We start from the raw sequence: 20307 nt of genomic DNA, 5'->3' as shown, positions 1-20307 counted from the left end.
AAAGGATAGTGTTTGCTGATTTTAACCCACGCTGGTGGAAAGGGGAGAACAGAAATTTTTCTCTTGCATATTTGAGTTAGCTAGCACTGTTAGTTGGGAACAGATCTTCAGAAGCGATAACAAGCCGAAAGGGTATGCTCCCATTTTCAGTGTTTTCAAAAAACAAGGGCATTCTGAGCTGATGAGAGAAGGGTCGAACTTGGCTAATCTTGAAACGTACGTACTCAAATAACCTTTGCATTTGATTTTTTAATGTCTCTACCCTCATACTTTCTTGGGTTGAATTGAGCAAGCACTATATGAGAGAGGTTTTCTTTAAGTGTTAGAAATAGTTTTTTTTAGCTGCTATTTCTAACGAGTTCAGTATGCGGCAAAGTAATTTATTTTACTAAGCCCTTTTATATAATGTAATAATTTGAATTTGCCTTAAATGGTCCTTTGCATACTGAATACTTGGTGAAATTGATTAATTATTAATTAATTTTACCCTCAATTGTTGAAATTATAATTCATCTCTCTCTACTTAATTGTCTTGGATTTTACCGAAAAAAAGGATAGTGTTTGCTGATTTTAACCCACGCTGTGGAAAGGGGAGAACAGAAATTTTTCTCTTGCATATTTGAGTTAGCTAGCACTGTTAGTTGGGAACAGATCTTCAGAAGCGATAACAAGCCGAAAGGGTATGCTCCCATTTTCAGTGTTTTCAAACTCAAACAAGGGCATTCTGAGCTGATGAGAGAAGGGTCGAACTTGGCTAATCTTGAAACGTACGTACTCAAATAACCTTTGCATTTGATTTTTTAATGTCTCTACCCTCATACTTTCTTGGGTTGAATTGAGCAAGCACTATATGAGAGAGGTTTTCTTTAAGTGTTAGAAATAGTTTTTTTTAGCTGCTATTTCTAACGAGTTCAGTATGCGGCAAAGTAATTTATTTTACTAAGCCCTTTTATATAATATATATATATATATATATTATGTACGTATGTACACACACATGTACATATATGTATGTACACGCGCGCACGTAGATGTTAGATTACAGTGCAAGAGTAATTTGAAACCGGACTCAGATTACCGGGGGATATTCTGAATGGAGGGTCACTTGAAATCTTTACACCGGCCAGCATCTGTTCTTCCCAATGGCGTCGTCGCTGTGTCTTTATTTCTCGTCCCGACTTTTCAGTCGGAAATATTTAAATATAAACACTTTTACAACTCTGCGTAACCTGAAAAATGAAAGACTCACCAGTTGTGGTAAATAATATGTTGTTTTCATTTGTACAGTTGTTTTTACTTCTTTAAACACCGCCCTGGAAGCTTATGTTTCCAGTCGTTCCAGCCGCGACCATTTCTTCATTCTAGACATAGTGTATCCAGGAATACATTATCCAATGTGACTTCTTTCATCTTTAAAACAAGTAAGGTGTCATTTAATGGAAATTTGACTGTTATTTCTAGTATATCTGAATGACCACATACAAACTTCCTTGTTGGCGGCCTCGCGACTTAAAGAAATTACTGCTCCTTTAATAAATCAGAATGCAGCTATCTAGGAATAATTGGATTTAATATAAGCACAAAGCCAGAAATTTCAGGAAAGAGTAGTTAGCTAATTATATTTACTCTTGTACTTCGCTGGTACTTTATTTTGATCGATTCCTGAAAAACGAAAAAGTTTACTTTGTAGGCAAAGGGGGGATAACTAAGTACGGATTAGCATTTCATTCGTCGCTGCTCTACCGTTCGGATCACCACGATTACACACACACACACGCACATATATATAATTATTAAAAGTGATTAAGCTTATGTCCGGTTATAGAGTGACCAATGGTTTCGCGTCCACAAAGGCCTTTGTGTACGTACGAGATGTTGATACGTAACAAAAATAGCGACATATCGGTATTCGTCAATGGGATTGGAAGCGAGTTATCTCGCCTGTCTTTGACTTTCAGATGTTGTTAACACCAAGTGCTTTGAATGACTCGTCCCCAAAGCGGTATATTGCAACAAGCAAAACACATGCATTGAGTATGCGCGGGCGATATGTATATGTATATATGGGGAGAGAGAGATTTATAATAGTATAAAATATACTATTATAAACCACCTTAGTGGTTTGACGATTTGGCGTCTATTTTCAGCATAGGTATAGTCTCTTCTATGCCCTTAATTGTAATTGTATTTTCTGATATTCTAAATTTCTATATATGAATTCACCTTAATAGGTCTCTATTAAATGCTGACTACTGATAAAATCTTTAGCGGTTTTATCCTTTATTTTATTTTATATATATATATATATATACAAATAAGAAAATGGAGGAACAAATTCATTTCGATCATCAACTTACGGATATTACAATTTCATATTATTTATTAATTATACAAAGAGGAACATGAAAATCGAACAAAACAATATGCATCAATATGCAAATTAATAATAAAATTAAAATAATACAAATAAACTGCTCCTTACAGCTGTTTCAGCCTATGGTCAAGAGACAATCCAACTTAAATTGCCCATATATGCCATTGTAGTATAGTCTTAGGCATTAAAGATTATATTTGTCTGTTTAAATAACCAAAGGCCTCATCAGAGGATATACATAACTATAAAATTATAATAATAATATTGATATATAAAAACCTGCTTCTCATACTATCCAATAAGAGCAAAAAAAAATAAATGATAAGATAGATACTCAAAATACACATATATATATATATATATATATATATATATATATATATATATATATATACATAAACATATATACATATAAAATATATATACATAAACACACATAGGCAAATCGTACATATTAATCACATGTGCAAAAAAACATGGAGAACAACATTGAACAATATATCACATTGTATTTAGTATTTCGGTACTTTACCAGCAGTATATTGGATAACTGATATCCCATAGTGGGTTACCTTCATAACCCCTATCTTACTTTGTGTATATATATATATATATATATATATATATATATATATATATATATACAAAGTAAGATAGGGGTGTATATATATAGGTGTGTATATATATATAATATATATATATATATATATTATATATATATATACAAAGTAAGATAGGGGTGTATATATATAGGTGTGTATATATATATATAGGTGTGTATATATATATAGGGAGAATTCACAAAAAAAAAAGACGAAGACAGGTAGTGTAGACAACAAACAGATGTATTAGTATAACGCTCGATAAGTGAAAAAGTCTTTAACATTTCGAGCCTACACTCTTCCACAGAAAGGAACACAAAAAGAAGCAAGGAGAGAAAATAAAGAATGTGTAGAGGCTAGTGATCTAACATGGCAAATACTGGACAGAAGGGTCACACAGGAGAGCTAGGGAGAAGGGGAGATAATAAAGTAGTGGTGATCCTAAAACGAAGGTGCACATGTGTGTGTATAAGAGAGTTTGTATGTGCATGTGGAAGAGGGCTGGTGGTGGTGGTAAGAAGCTTGCTTCCCGACCACATGGTACGAGGTTCAGTCCCACTGCGTGACACCTTGGGCTGGTGTCTTCTACTCTAGCCATGGGCCAACCAAAGCCTTGTAAGTGGATCAGGTAGACAGAAACTGAAAGAAGCCTGTCGTCTCTATATATATATATATATATCTATGTGTAAGTGTGTCGGTGTGTGCTCCCACCCCACCCCATCATCACTTGACAATCGGTGTTGGTGTTTATGTCCCTGTAACTTAGCAGTTTGGCAAAAGAGACCAATAGAGAAAATAAGTACTGTAGATCGATTCATTTGACTAAAAAGTCAAGATGGTGCTTCAGCATGGCTGAAGCCTAATGACTGATACAAGTAAAAGATATATATATGTGCGTGTGTGTCGATATTCATAGATATATATATACACACAAACACACACACACATGAAATTATATATATCATTACTTAACATCTGTCTTCCAAGCTGGCATGGGTTGGAGAATTTAACAGGAGCTGGTAAGTCAGAGGACTATGCCAAGCTCCACTGTCTACTTTGGCATGGTTTTTATGACTGGATGGCAACCAGTTTAAAGAGTGGACTGCGTGCTTTTTATGTGGCACCAGCACTAGTGAGGTGCCACCAAGTCACTTGCAAGACAAAGATCCCTCAACTGAGGGAGGGAGTAGTATTGATAGAGATGATTTTGTGCCAGGTGAGGAGAGGTTAGACAGGGAGAAAAACAGGTGGCTCGTTTTAACAGATATCTTGTGCTGTATATATACACACACACACACACACACTCACACAGAGGGTGTTCCAAAATTAAGGCAGCCGGAGTTTCGGGCTTTAATAACTAGCAATAAATGTGATAAAGTATGAAAATTATGCATCATTATAAAAGCTTAATGTGTTTCAGATTTATAAATTAGATAATAGCTATAGACTGAAATACAATCATAACCCTCCACAAAGGTGGCAAAAGTAATACAGCTCTGACAAAAAAGCTTAAAATTAACCATACAACAGTCTGGAAATTTGTAAAGAAATTTCAGGAGACTGGTTCCACCAATGATCAACTTGGACATGGCTTAAAAAGAAGTGTACAGACCCCTCAGCTTATGAAAAGTACCAGAGAAAAGATACAGTGAAATCTTCATCGTTCCATCTGAAAACTAGCAGTCACAGCAAAAATAAGACAAACATTAATGTATCAAGTGCTGAAGGAGAATCTCAGGACCCACCCCTACAAGATGATCTGCCATTATGAGCTCATACAAATTTGTAAGGGCATGTTCACTGATGGAAAGAAATTTGACATCAAACAGACAGTAAACCACCAGAATGACCGACTTTGGAGTGTATGTGGCTCCGTCGTCAAGGGCAGACTCATAAATCAACATCAAAATCCAGTCAGTTATGGTTTGAGCAGCTGTGACAGCCACTGGATGATCTCCCCTCATTTTTGTGCTCTCAGGTGTTAAAATTATCACCCAGTGATACGTTAGTGACATTTTGGAATCTGAACTGCTTCCATGGGTGAATGAGCATTTTCAAGGCACACTTTGGAGCCTCCAAAAGGACTTGGCACCATCCCACAGCTCCAAACAGACACAATACTGGATTCAGAAAAACATTTTGTCATTCATAGGCAAGGATATATGGCCCTCAAGAAGCCCCAACTTCAACTCGGATTTTTCTGCTTGGTCTATTTTAGAGATGAGGGTCTTGAGCATTCCTTATGCTTTGCTCGACGCTCTGAAGACAAAACTTCACTGGGAATGGGTTTCAATTCTGCAAGAACAGCTGCATGCCACGAGTGACACATTCACACTTAGACAAAAGGCTGTGTGTGATTTGAAACAGAAGTGGTCATATAAATAAATTTGGTTGTGTTTCTTTTTCCATTGCACTGCAATACTCAGATCCAAAATATAACAATATTTTGCTTTGGCAAAACTAAAAAGAGTTGGTTGCCTTACTTTTTGAATACCCTGTATGTATATATATACACACACACACACACATACATATATATACAATGATCTTCTTTCAGTTTCTGTCTTTAGTTGGTACAGAGCTATATTAGAAAGCAAGCTGCCATGGTGTGGGACTGAACCCAAAACCATTTGGTTGGGAAGTGGACTTCTTAACGATTTGGCCATGCCTGGAGAAAGTTGGGTTGTACCAGGGTTGAGAACACAAGAGTCTCTGTGATTCCATCAGATGTTGAGGATCCAACAAAGGAAAAATACACACACACACACACAAGCATACATATTACACACACACAAGCATATATATTACACACACACACACACACAAGCATACATATTGCATACATATTGCACACACCGCACAAAAACACACATGCACACATATAAACACTACGCACACACAAAAATACACAAACATAAACACCACGTGCACACAAACACATCTATGATCTGATTAAGAAATTCTACTTGACCCTAACAGTACAAGGATTAATTTATCCGGTCCCTGTTCTCTGCCCCCAAATTCCTGATTCTTGTACCTCTACGAGAATTCCTTCTCACTTTTCTCCTTTATCTTTCATTTTCTCTTTTCCAGACCTTATATCCAGATCTACAGCTAGATTTTCTTCAAGCGTAGCCCAGAACTATGATGTAGAGTACCCAGGGCACATTAAACTTACCAACATTCAGAGGACCCTCCTCACAATTGGTTCAGCTGCTATGTGTCTGTATAACCCCAGGCGAGATGGTTGGTAGGATTTAATTTTCACTTTTTACTGCTTGTCTTTTCTTTTCATTACCAACATCATTTAACATCCATTCTCCATGCTGGGATGGGTTGGGCAGTTTGACAAGCGTTGTCATTCTTGAGCTGGAGTCGGGGAGCTTTTTTAACTAATTACCCCCAAATACTAAGATCTCTGGAAATATGCTGTGACTGTGAAGACCCGACAAAAGAATTGAGTTCATGGCTAGCAGGTTGGCCTGCTGTGTTTACCTTGGATCATAGGGTGACCTACTGCACTTGAGGAGACCTATTGAGTCAAGTACATCAACATCAAAATAAAAATCAAATGGAAATTGTAGTTGTGATACCCATGCCGGTGGCACGTAAAAAGCACCATCTGAATGTGGCTGATGCCAGCACTGCCTTGACTGGCATCCATGCTGGTGGCACGTAAAAATACCAACTGATCGTGGCCGTTGCCAGCCTCCTCTAGCCCCTGTGCCAATGTCATGTAAAAAGCACCCACTACTCTCATGGAGTGGTTGGCATTAGGAAGGGCATCCAGCTGTAGAAACACTGCCAGATCAGACCGGAGCCTGGTGCAGCCTCCTGGTTTCCCAGACCCCAGTCAAACCATCCAACCCATGCTAGCATGGAAAACGGACGTTAAATGATGATGATGATGATATCTATTTACACCGATATTACCCACTTGATTTGTAAAGAAGAAAGTCATAGATTCTTTGAATTCAAAAGGTTTATTGAATCTATTTATACAGAAAATACAATTATAATTTTTAAAAGTATAAAACAAATGTGATAAAAATAAACTAATATCCTAATTATGAAACAAAAGGATTTTTCTAGAAACTGTTTCACTTCAGGAGAAATGACGTATCATTTTTGTTATAGTTACATAAGAATAGGGCATTTTGATGCTAGAGCAATCTGCATGCAGTCTTCAGGGTCCAATTGACTCATTAACACATTGGCTCCCACAAATCCTGCCAGTGGGTCATGGTGGTATGTTAGCAAGTCCCTCCCGACCCACCAGCACGTTGTTTTTTTTAATTTCTTTCCTATGGGCTTTCTGAGACGTGTGGTATAGTGTAAAAATATTACGCCACCCATGTCAAAATTAATTAAGATATCATATTGGGAGCTTGGGATAAAATAAAATGAAGCTCAGGAGCCGTGTTAAAGGGTTGAATGGAATCTACTTAATCAAAAAAAAAAGCACGTGTGTCAAAAAATATGGTTAAGGCGGGTAATAGACAACTGATAAATAATATCTGTTTAGTCACTTGATGCCTTAGCAACCAAATTGTTTGTAGTACAAAATGGTATGAAGTCTCCTAAACATGTCCATTACTTTGGAAAGATGCAGTGTTGCCAGAAGAAAGATTTCCATCATAACGAGGAAAATGCTTTTTATATAATTTTACTTGTTTAATGAATCCTCATTAACCCCAAGAATTTCATTTTTGCCCCACTTGGGGTAATTTACCCTGGTTTGCTGACCCCTGTTCTAGAGAGCTACCCAGGTTCCATCTGACTGTTTTGGCATGGTTTCTATAGCTGGATCCCCTTCCTAATACCAACCACTCTATAGAGTGTACAAGATGCTTTTACATGGAACTGGCACTGGCTCCAGAGCTTTTATGTGCAATCTTGCATACATCTGATGCCTCATATGCCCAGTTTTCCTCTTAAATCATTTACACTGTCACATATGCAACTAACATTACACGTCCAGTGGAGCATGCTGGCTTCATTTCTTTCGAGCCTTCGCATATCCTCAGTAGTCACAGCCCGTGTCTCACTGCCATGTAGCATAGCTGTTTGTACACAGGCTTCAGACTGCAGCTATACTGGAGTACAGCTCTGAAAAGTTGTAATTGTTCACATATAGTCTGTGTGGTAAGAAGCTTGCTTCCGCACTTGCACGTTAAGTTGACTTCTTGACATTGAACAGTGAGGATGTGAGCTTTGAGCTCCGTCCGAAAAAGAAGAAAAATAAGACCAAAGGAAGTCCGTCGAAATAAGTGATTTTGTTTGTTGTGAGCTGGGCATAATTTATTGTGTGTGAATTATTTTTTTCAGTAAATCTGGGACAATTTCGCCTGCTCTCAGCAGCTATTGTGTTATTTTTGTTCATGTAGCAAAAACAAAATGAAGTGTTGGGGGCGTATTCACTCAAAGACTTGAAATTTTGTTCCAGTTGCTATTGCTGTCAGCTGTGGCCCGTATTCGTGGTTTTTTACCATTTAAAAGTTCCTGTCACAAAGTTCCAGTTGGCCTGGAGTACCTGTTGGCCAGGATTGTCTTTTTGCTGTGTAGAACTGCTTTTTTCTATTTTTTCTGTCTAGTCTTTTTTATTCTGAACTGTGCTTCTTTTATTTTATTTTTTGCTTCAACTGTTTTTGTTTTTCTTTGAACTTTTCTGAACTTTTTACACATGGCAAAAAAGAATGAAGCCACTGCCTTGGAGTGGGAGGTTGTCCCGCCCAAGGAGTGGTTAAAAGACTTTAATAATAGAACAGTGGTGCTGAGGACCTATTCTAGGTCACTTGGCGCCATCGTTCAATTTAGTAAAGAAATTATACAAAATGAGTTGGCACAATATCTGCCAACTGTTAAATTTATTGCTGGGGGGAGGGCCAAATTTGCAACGGTCTGGTTGCTATTTGGTATCCACGGAGAAGCAAAGACAGTTGCCAGCAAGCCCCTTGAGGGGAAGAAATTTTTTTCCTCCCCACTTATTGCGGGAGGAAGATAAGAAGCGCCTGGGTGTGTGGGCTGCCTCTGGGTACAGAGGTGGGATGGATCAAAAATACCATCCGGCGAGGCCTGGGGGGTAGCGGGCCCAGGTTATTGAGTGCGGATATTGCTCCTGCGGTCGACTGGGAGGGGTCAAAGGCAACTTTGACCCTGTGGACCCCGGTGGCTGTGGGAGATATGATATTCCCAGACTTCCTAAAAATGGCCGGGTACAGGTACCCAGTGATACTTGAGGGACACCCCGCCAAGTGTCACCTGTGCCTGGAGCCAGGCCATATCAGGAAGAACTGTCCATTCTTTGGTGAGCAACCATTGTTGCTCACCTTTCTTTTTCTTTTCGTGGAGGCAACTTCCTCCACGACTTCCACCATCTCCCCCTCCAATGAGTGAATTTTTGGACGGCTTGGGTGACCGAGACCATGTGTACTCGGTCTGCACAAGTAGTCCAATATGGCCTCCGCAGGTGGCTGCGGAGGTAGTAACAGATAAAATTTTGTCAAATCACAGCAACCTTTGACAAAGAAGAATTTGCTTTCCAGTTCGCAGGCCCCGACCTGTCGATGCAGAGTTGTCTGCAGGCAGCAAGTCACTTTGCTTAGGGGCTCTGACAAGGAGGATTGATGTTTTAAGTGATATCTATGTATAATTTTGAAGGAAACTGTTTTCATTTTGTTTCATTTCATCTCATCTTGTCTGGGTCCAGCCCACAAGCTTCTTCTGTGTAAGGCCTATATGGCCAATTTTATGAAATAAAGAAGCTTGCTTCTCAGCCACACAGTTCTGGGCTCAGATCCACTGTGTGGCACCTTGGGTAAGTGTCTTCTGCTATAGCCTCAGGCCAACCAAAGCCTTGTGAGTGGATTTAGTAGATGGAAACTGAAAGAAGCCCATCGTGTGTATATATGTGTGTGTGTTTGTGTGTCCCATAAACCTGTTATATTGTTATGGATATCACATACTCTAGCCATTATGTCCAGGGCCAGATTAAGACCCATAAAGGCCCTTAGCACTTAAATGAAATGAAACAAAACTGGCTGTAAGATAGAAAATAACCTTTATTTTCGTATACTTCCACTTTATTTAAATTTGAAGTTTTCTCCTACTTCTTTTAATTGCAAAGTCTTTGATCAGAAGATCAGAACTACAACATCTTGGACACTGAAATTATATTTCTGATCATATAAACCACTTTGAATATTGTTTTAGCAATTTTAAAGTGATTTCTTTTGTGCCTTAAATCATTTATCATTTCTGTGGTGCCCTATTCCCTTGACGACCTAAGCACATATTTATTTTACTTAATGGTTAATCCAGTACTGTGTGTCCCATAAACCTTCTGTTACAGATATGATCAGCACATTTGGTGAAACCACAGGCCACTATGCTTTGAAGATGATAAAATCAAAAATGTTACAAGACCCAGAAGGTTGCTTAGTTCTGAAGTAGGTAGTTTTTCTGTTTTTGTTTCATTTTCTGTTTTTTCTCTGCTGAGCTGGTAGATCATCGAATATCTACATAACACTTGACCATGTTTATTTCGTTCCATTTCTTGTATTGCAAAACTTTTATTTTGACCTCTCCATCTTGAAATGCTTTATTCCATCATTCATTTGGATGAGGACTGGCGAAGGTGTATATCTTAATGATTGGAGTATTGCTCTCACAATCACAGTGTCATTCGATTCCTGGCCTGGGTGGTGTGTTGTCTTCTTGTGCAAAATGTTTCACTTCTCACTGCTCCAATCCACCCAACCTATGATGGACTGGCATATCATTCATCATCATCCAGTGTTTTAAATCTAGGTTTTGTCCCCATTAATGGGGGTGGCTGGATTTACCTCAATGCCATAGCAACTGAGGCAGGCAGGTGCAGTGCACTCCAATCTTTGGGCTGTCTGGTGCTCATTCTCCCTTGCTATCATGGGGCTTTTTGGAGCTGGATTTTCTACAAGGAGCATGCCCTTGCTTACCCCCAACTTCAGTTTCTAGACATGAGTGATCCTGAGACCAAGGCCTCTACCGAGATTTTTAAGAAATGTGGTACAAAACTAGCTCAGGAAGGTAGGGATGTTACTCCCTGAGATCCCTTTCAGACCCCACTCCTAAGGAAATATTGTGATCTCTGTCATTTATATGTCATGGATACCGAGTAACTGGCCCTAGGAGTCAAGACAGTCCTGTCCAGAGGTTGAAGATGATTATGGTGGATTACAACTGGATTACTACTACTAAACAGATTTCCTTTTATTTGCAGAGAAAAACCAATTATAAACACTGAAAACATAGATTATGAATATCTCAATAATTTACCTGATGGAACTCTGGGTAAAGAATATTGGCGCTTCCTTAATTACAATGTGAGTTTTCCATTCTTCATGTCCAGCGAATTTCTTTTATTCCTTTAATGATTTCAGTTATTGGACTGTAGACCTATTGAAGGCACTGCCGTTAACCTTTTCTGTATTTCTGCTGGAATACTCTCCTAGTTTCAATTAGTTTTTAAAATAATTAAAAATTTAGTAAAATAATTTTGTCATTATTAAGCTGGTGCTTGGAACTTAAATTAGCTTTGAATTGGATCTTTACCTTTTGACTGACAGATTTAAAAAATAATTTTTGGTAACTAAACACTTTCAAACTTTGGACACTGGTAGAATGTGTCATATAAAATATCTTTTACTCTTAGTGGTTTTGAGAAAAGCTTATATTTACGAAGTTATTTCACGTTAAAGTTGTTGTATTTCGGTAATTTCAACCAATCAATGACGTGTATTCAGCTGAATAAAATTACTGCTGTTGTTTGTCAACAACAACTATTGGCGATGTATTTTTTGTTTGTCACTGTTATTTATGAAATCTTTTGTGTGTTTGTACTGGTTTTAAGGTTTTAGGGTTAGGGTTTTAGGGATAGGGTTGTCATAAATAACAGAGACAAACGAAATATACACCGCCGGATGCTTGTGTCCTAGAATCAGGATTAGTATCAGATGGGTTGGTATCAAAAGGTTGGGTTTTGGTCAATCATATCAATCAACCTCAGTACTTAGTCTGCTGAACATTTTATTGATCTGTGTTTATCAAATAGCTAAGTTCCTGTCTTACAAGTTAATTAGCAATCTCACTATACCAGTGGCATAAGAAAAGCAGCCAGTGCGCACTGTAAAATGGTTGGTGTTAGGAAGGGTCTCCAGCTGTAGAAACCATTCCAAAATTGGCAATGAAGTTTGGTGCAACCCTGCAGCTTGCTCAATCCTGTCGGTCATCAAACCTATGCCAGCATGCAAAATGGACTTTAAAAGATGATGATAATAATAAGGCGGGGGAGGATGATGACCACCACCACCACTACACCTGTGTATTCTGTTTTGTAAGGGGCATAAATGGCTCAAGGTTGTATACACCACTTTATACCAATATAAACACAATTTCTATCTGCCAAATAGGTGCAGGCATGGCAGAAACGTTAGCACACCAGGCAAAAAGCTTAGTGGTATTTCATCTACCGTTTCATTCTGAGTTCAAATTTCGCCAAGGTCAACTTTGCCTTTCATCCTTTCGGGGTCAATAAATTAAGTACTAGTTACGTACTGGGGTCGATGTAATCGACTTAACCCTATTGTCTGTCCTTGATTGTCCCCTCTATGTTTAGCCTCTTGTGGGCAATAAAGAAATAAGAAGCTTGCTTCCTAACCACATGGTACCAGGTTCCATCCCACTGCATGGCACCTTGGGTAAGTGTTGTCTACAATAGCCATGGACTGACCAAAACTTTGTGAGTGGATTTGATTGACAGAAACTGAAAGTAGCCATTCATATCATATCATCATCATTTAACTTGTCTTGCAAGTTACTTGGTGACCCTTCTGGTGCTGGTGCTATGTAAAAAGCATCCAGTCCACACTCTGGGGTGGTTGGCATTTGGAAGGGTATTCAGATGTAAGAACCATACCAAAACTGACATCACCTGTGCTGGTACCATGTAAAAAGAACTCAGTCCACTCTGCAGGGTGGTTGATGTTAAGAATGGCATCCAGTCGTAAAAATCCTGCCAAAACAGACACAGTAGCCTGGGGTAGTCTTCTACCTAGCTGCCTTCAGTCAACCATCCTACCCATAAATGCATGGAAGACAGACATTAAACAATGATAATGATGATGATGATGATGTGTATTTTATACATCAAGCCCAGATGTGTTTTTCTGCATCACTGTCTCCATATCAGCTCACCTGGATTTCTCTTATAGTCACTGTTTACCCCATGGACTTAGTCTGCAATAAAGACTTCAGAACATATATATATGTATATATATAATTAGTGAATGGAAGAAATGGAGTTGAACGAAGATTGTACAGAATTCCTTTTATTACATTCTACACATGTTTCAAAGGCCACAATTTTCCAAATTCTGATTAAATAAGGATACCATATTGCAGCTTTCTCTTCAGGAAAAACCAGGAATTACGTTGTCAGAACAAAACAAAACAGAGGCGCAGCAAAGCAATTCGAACGAGGACGCTCCTTAAGAGCCCATGGGTAAACTCTTTTTTCTGCTGTGATTTTTGCTACCCAGGTATCGGTTAAACTTTTGAATAATCTGTAACAAGAAAATTCATCTTTCCATTTCAACAAATATATATATATATATATATATATATATACATACGTGTGTGTGTATCAAAATAAAGAGAGAAAGAGTATATGTGTATGTAGAGAATATATTTGTATGTGTGATTGTGTCTCCATGTCTTGATGTGTAAATGAGTGTCACAGTTATACAAGCAGTACCAATCATTTCCAATATTCTGTGTAAAATATGTCTGACCATGAGAAAATATTACCTTGCTTAGAAACAGGTGAGGGTCAGTGACAAGGAAGAGCACCTAACTGAAGAAAGCCTGCCTCAGTAAACTCTGTCTGGCCCATACAGGCAGGGATGCTAAAATGACAATGATGATGATGACATTCCACTTGAAACATTGAGGTTACACTAGAAGAGACTTGCTGTCCAAGGTTGTTATGCAAACTCTTTGACCACACAGCTCTGCTTGTGCATTACTATGATTTCTTTGTTTGCTGGGACTGTTTTTTTTTTTACTAGGTATTTCTATAGTTGTGTGGTTAAGAAGCTGTTGTGGCAGACAACCCAAGTGAGAAGTGGGTTGTTCCGTTACTGATAAATCATGGACAGACATAGAAAGCAGTGTCAGTCGGCAAGGTACACTGTATGGGCCAGTTACGCAGACAATGAAGTTACATTGTCATGATGCAGGACATATCAGTGGCAATGAGGATACTTCCCACTGTATAATGGTGTCACTATATCAGTGGCAACAAGGAGTCGAACTACACGCAGTGGAAGATAAGACTAACATAGATAGAACTGAACTACACACAGTGAAAAATATATAAATCCCATTGAAAAAAGATTCTGAAGAAAAAATGTTTGATAAAACTGGAACTCTAACACAGAACCGAACTACACTCAGGGAAAAATAATATAAATCCATTTGAAGTATTTAAGTCAGGTCGATATGTGCTAGTAGCGCTACCGGTAAACAATGTAGACTGGTACTACCTGCGGCATTCTGAAGTGAAAAGTAATTCTGCGTGGAAGAAAAAGAAATGTTTAAAAAAATGCTGTGTGAAAATAGAAAAAAATCTCAAGGGTGGGGAGGTGTTGTAGCAGAGACCCCCAAGTGAGAAGTGGGCTGTTCCACTACTGATAAATAGTGAACAGGCACAGCAAGCAGTGTAAGTCGGCAAGGTACACTGTATGGGCCAGTCATGCAGACGAAGTTACATCATCATAATGCGGGACATATCAGAAGCTTACCTTGCTACCATGTGGCTTTGAGTTCAGTCCCTCTGTACAGCACCTTGGGCAAGTGTCTTCCACTATAGGCCTGGACCAATCAATGCCTGTGGATGAATTTGCTAGACATCAGCCTACCAAGTGTGTAGTAGTCTGACATAAAAATGTATGTGTGCGTGTATATACATATGTATACATGTGTGTGTGTATACATCATCACTTAACATCCATTGTCCATGCTGGCATGAGTTGGACAGTTTGACCAGGCTGGTAAGCTGGGAGGCTGCACCAGACTCCAGTCTGATTTGGCATGGTTTTCTATGGCTGGATATGTATATATATGTGTGTGTGTGTGTACATATACATATGTATATGTGTGTGCATGTATTCAAACGTATGCATATGTGTCTGTGTGTGTGGGCGGTGTCTTTTTGTCTGTCTGACCCCATAGCCTAGCAGTTCAACAAAAAGGACTGATAGAATAATTACTGGAATCGATTTTTTTTATGAAAACTCTTGAAGCTGCTGCAGTGCAATGGCTGAAACAAGTAGAATGCATTTTCCTGTATTTTGTTTCTTTTTTTCTTTTTCTTTTCTTTATTTATTTTTCTAACCTCCCCCCCTCTGTTTCATTTTGACAGGGTTTCGATCCCGATGGCCGACGGCCTGTTCATTTCGTCGATGATCCAGATCTTGTCTACATCATGCTGCGTTACAGGCAGACCCATGACTTGATCCATGCATTGCTGGGTATGCCTCCCCACATGTTAGGGGAAGTAGTTGTCAAGTGGATAGAGGCCCTACAGACTGGTTTACCTATGTGTATAACTGCGGCAGTTTTTGGTCCCCTACGACTTGGCCCAAAGTAAGTGTTGTCTTTCTCCTTTTACTTTTTAATTCTTTACTTGTTTCAGTCATTTGACTGCGGCCATGCTGGGGCACCGCCTTGAAGGATGTAGCCAAATAAATCACACCCAGGCCTTCTTTTTAAGTCTTGCACTTATTCTATCAGCCTCTTATGTCAAACCGCTAAGTTACAGGGACATAAACAAACCAACACTGATTGTCAAGCAGTGGGTGGGGTGGGGGGTGACAAACACAGATACATACATGTGTGTTTAATGTCAACCTGTTTAGCAAGTGTAAGTTTGCTGGAATCGAAAGCTTCCCAATGCAGTCACAATTGCACTGGGCTGGTCATGTTGTCAGAATGAGTGATAAAAGAATACCCAAAGTCCTCATGTACAGCCAGCTTGAGAGTGGGCACAGGAATGTTGGTCAACTAAAGAGTAACCTCTCAGCAGTCAGTATAGCTCACAACAGCTTTGAGACTTGGAGCAAACAAAATGGAAACCCTTGTGTCAAACTGGTATAAGAAACTGTGTTTCAACCTGCATCAAATGGCTTAGGGAGTGCAAGGGAAAAGAGAAAAGCGGTTGCAAATACGCCGCCTGAATTGATCCGTAATCCTCATACTTGTAACATTTGCAGGCTTCATTGCAAATTGCTGGCGGGACTGAAACGTCACATTCGACATAAGCATTACGACTGACAAAGAAAGTGTAGGCTGCCGGATCCTGATACGTCAAAATTGATGTCATTTAACGTCCGTTGCCCATGCTGGCATGGATTGGATGGTTTGATCAGGCTGGCACGCTGGACAGCTGCACCAGACTCCAGTCTGATTTGGCATGGTTTTCTACAGCTGGATGCCTTTCCTAATGCCAACCACTCCAAGAGTGTAATGGGTGTTTTACGTGCCACCATATATATATATATATTATATATATATATATATACACACACACACACACACACGCAAGTGGCTTCCACACAGTTTCCATCAACCACTCATAAGGCAATGGTTGGCCTGCTATGCAGCAGGACTGAACCCAAAATGATGTTGCAAAGCAAACAGCTTAACTAGACAGACATTTGTTGATGATGATGATAATAATAATAATGATCCTTTCTACTATAGGCACAAGGCCTGACATTTGGAGGAGGGAGAAGTTGATTACATCAACCCCAGTACACAACTGGTACTTATTTTATTGACCCCCGAATGGATGAAAAGCAAAGTCAACCTCGGTGGAATTTGAACTCAGAACGTAGTGACATGAAATACCGCTAAGCATTTTATCCAGTGCACTAGCAATTCTGCAAACTCGCCGACTTAAATAATGACGATGATGATAATAATAATAATAATGATGTTTTTAAACTTTGCGACAAAAGCAGCCATTTTGGGAGAGATGTGTCAATTATGTCGACCCAAATGTTCAACAGGTACTTAATTTATCGACCTCAGTGTTCAACAGTTAATTTATCGACCCCAGTGTTTATCTGGTACTTAATTTATTGACCCTGAAAGGATGAAAGGCAAAGTTGAGCTCAGAACATAGTGCCAGACTGCTAAGCATTTCACCTGGTGTGCTAACGATTCTGCCAGCTTACTGCCTTAAATAATAATAATAATAATTTTTGTTTTTCCTTCTGTTTTAGACATTCTCAGTTATACTGGAGTGAATTTATGCCATGGGCCATTCGTTGTGGACGGAAATCAAAATTTCTTCTGTCTGTGTATTTTGAGAAATATTGGGAAGAGAATGTTGTTGATTTACGTCAGAAACTGAATATTGAACCTCCACCCAAAAAACTCTCCATGAAAGACAAACGCAGTTTGTCAGAAGACGATTCTATTTCTGAATAACAAGATGACATATAATAAAGGTAGTCACAGCCCTACATATATGATGTGGTTCTGTTTGCTAAAGGGTGTAAGTATTAAATATGTTGTTGTGAATGAATATATATCTGTGAAGCTAGTCACAATTACATTTAGTTCTATTTACTATAGCAGCAGGCCTGGCAGTGTGGTTGAGAAGCTTGCTTTCTGACCACAAGGTTTCGGGTTCAGTCCCACAGCATGGCACCTTGGGCATTTGTCCTCTACTACAGTCCTGACTAAGCAAAGAATTGAGAGTGGATTTTGTAGATGGAAACTGAATGAAGCCCATGTACTCTTAACCTACTCCTCAGACAGAATCAGTGTGACTTGAGGTTTTGCCCAAGATACCATGTGGTGGGATTGAACCTGGGACCTCATATTTAAAAATATATATACATAAATATGTATATACACACATGTATACTTACATATGTATAGAAACATGCATATGTGTATATATATATTTACACACACATATATAGATCACAGCTATGTATAGGTATCTCCATTCCATAGTAAATAGAATTAAGTTATATTTAATCCTGTAGTTGTGACGAACACACAATTGGGAAGATTGTTACACCTCTACTTCCAGGTGAATTTTGTTTTTTTCTTTAACTAAGGAAATTAGGCTTTGATGTATTGGGGCATATTGTCTTCAGTAGCGTAGCTGATAATGGAGCAAGGAGAGCGACTGCCCCTATGAGCACATTTTTCAAAATTAGTGCCTTTTCAACAATTTTTTTTTTGTAACTCTTTAGTTCACTTGTGTGATAAAAGTCGAGCCTCTTTATTTTTGTTAATCAATTGGCCGTGGAAGAACTTTCTGGAGTCATTACACTATTTGACTAAGCTCCTGTGTTTTAGAACTGTCTTCTCAATCTCCTGTGATGTGTTGGTGGCTGTTGACAGCTGAAGAACCAAATCGAACCCTAATATCATAACCTCTCGACACTGTACAATCCTGTGGAAGTTCATCTTTTTTTACATCATATTTATACCAGCAGTTGTAAGTTTCATACGTAATGACATCGTTACTGAAACATGAAATTAATGAATGTACAATACAATCACGTGTATTATAATTAATGAAATGTTTTGCGAAATATAAGAGAAATGAGTTTTAAATTGTTTGGTTCCAGGTTCAGTCCCACTTGGGCAAGTGTCTTCTACCACAGCCTCGAGTCGACCAAAGCCTTGTGAGTGAATTTGGTAGGTGGAAACTGAAAGAAGCCCGTCGTATATATGTATATATATATATATATGTGTGTGTGTCCGTGTTTGTCCCCCCAACATCGCTTGACAACCGATGTTGGTGTGTTTACATCCCTGTAACTTAGCAGTTCAGTAAAAGAGACAGATAGAATAAGTACTAGGCTTACAAAGAATAAGTCCTGCGGTCGATTTGCTTGACTAAAGGCGGTGCTCCAGCATAGCCACAGTCAAACAAGTAAAAGAATGAGTTATAAACTGTTTGGTATGTGTTGTTGTGGTGGTGCTTTTTTCGGTGCTCGCTTCCCCTAACTTTAGAAACTGGCTGTGCTTCTAGTTGTCTTTTAAGTTTAGGGTAAATACTTGGAGCCCAGCAGCACCCTCAGTATACATCTTCAAATACAGACATTGTTTCATCAGGCAGTGAAACAACTCTGTAAGTGATTTCCACAAATAGTAAAACCCCAAGCTTCGTTGAATTAAACTGTGTGACTCCAAGCCAGATGATCCCTCACTGCTCATTCTTGCTGTGCCACTTTGCATTCTGAGTTCAAATCCCACTTTGGCTTACTTGGGTTTTATTGTAGAAATCATACACATCCACTCAAAATGTCATTATCTTTCATACAGAAAGCAGTTTTATACACCAATCTAGCTTTTGTTGAGGAATGTCAGGTTTGAAACAACTTACTGTTGAGATAAGTCAAGATTAGTGAAGCCACATGACTTGCAGAAAATACCAATTCTGGTTTTCTACTACATATTTAACATCATTACTAGAATAACCATGAAATTTAATTTCACAGTTCAAGGGTTAACATCCCCAGCTGGTATTTTTGGTGTCTTTTGCAGGGTTCAGTCTGTTATAAGCATTTGAGTCAGGCTCTCTGGTTTGCAGATATTTTCCTTCTCTCCCAGTAGTTTTGGAGGTCCCTTGACCCTTTAGCATTCTGATTACTCTATCAAATGTAATGCTTATTCATTCACATCATTTTGAATCAATCAAGATCTCAACAATGTTAGTTTATTTTTAAAATGACATTGTAGGGTAGGTGTGAGACCAGATCTGGTTGGTTTGAACATAGAACAGGTTCAATATTTAGGCTGGATAAGCCCATTTTAAAGTATTAAAAGGTCATGAGCACTTCTGTCATAACTGAAAGGTTAAAAAAATGGCCCCATCATCTGTATATACCTGCATATATGCTGTAACCAAACATATGAGGAGGTGCTGAAAAGTTCCTGGATGTTGTGAAAGACCTGGTTGGGGGCCCAACCTTCTAAGTTCTTTTACAGGGCTTAGAAGAACTGCTGCAATAAGTGTGTCAATCTTAGAGAGGAATATGTTGAATAAAATCATAATTAACTGAGCCTCCTATATTTTCATTTATCCAGAGCCAGGAACTTTTCAGCACCCCTTGAATATATATATATAAGGAGTGCTGAAAAGTTCCTTGCTTTAAGGGTATTATGAAAGGCCTGGTTGGAGGTTTAACCTTCCAAGTTCTTTTACAGGGCTTAGAAGAACTGAAGAACCACTGCAGTAAGTTTGTGAATCTGAGAGGGGAA

At 38.8% G+C, this 20307-nt stretch overlaps 2 protein-coding genes across 2 annotated transcripts in view; one reads left to right on the top strand and one right to left on the bottom strand.

Annotated features, from left to right (window-relative positions):
• The first annotated feature begins 1098 nt into the window (after positions 1–1098).
• Positions 1099–17587, top strand: LOC115225858 (ubiquinone biosynthesis protein COQ4 homolog, mitochondrial). Its single transcript, XM_029796850.2, has 6 exons — positions 1099–1257; positions 6070–6222; positions 10328–10424; positions 11237–11339; positions 15437–15660; positions 17301–17587. Exons 1-6 carry the CDS (start codon positions 1143–1145, stop codon positions 17506–17508), a joined length of 900 nt encoding a protein of 299 aa, XP_029652710.1. The 5' UTR covers positions 1099–1142; the 3' UTR covers positions 17509–17587.
• LOC115225772 (anaphase-promoting complex subunit 5) overlaps positions 3638–20307 on the bottom strand; it is a 55557-nt gene continuing 38887 nt past the window's right edge. Inside the window, exon 19 of the transcript XR_005004187.1 lies at positions 3638–3655. The gene's annotated coding sequence lies outside the window, so the exon portion shown is untranslated. The remainder of the gene's footprint in view (positions 3656–20307) is intronic.

This window comes from Octopus sinensis, linkage group LG28, assembly GCF_006345805.1.
Source record: "Octopus sinensis linkage group LG28, ASM634580v1, whole genome shotgun sequence".
Classification (NCBI taxonomy): domain Eukaryota; kingdom Metazoa; phylum Mollusca; class Cephalopoda; order Octopoda; family Octopodidae; genus Octopus; species Octopus sinensis.
This window is presented reverse-complemented; position numbering and strand designations above follow the sequence as displayed.

Excerpts from the sequence above, each read along its gene's own strand:
- LOC115225858 (XM_029796850.2), top strand. The coding sequence starts at position 1,143 with ATGGCGTCGTCGCTGTGTCTTTATTTCTCGTCCCGACTTTTCAGTCGG. Across the intron at positions 6,223-10,327 it reads GTATAACCCCAGGCGAGATG|ATATGATCAGCACATTTGGT; the intron begins GTTGGTAGGATT and ends CTTCTGTTACAG. Across the intron at positions 11,340-15,436 it reads GGCGCTTCCTTAATTACAAT|GGTTTCGATCCCGATGGCCG; the intron begins GTGAGTTTTCCA and ends TCATTTTGACAG.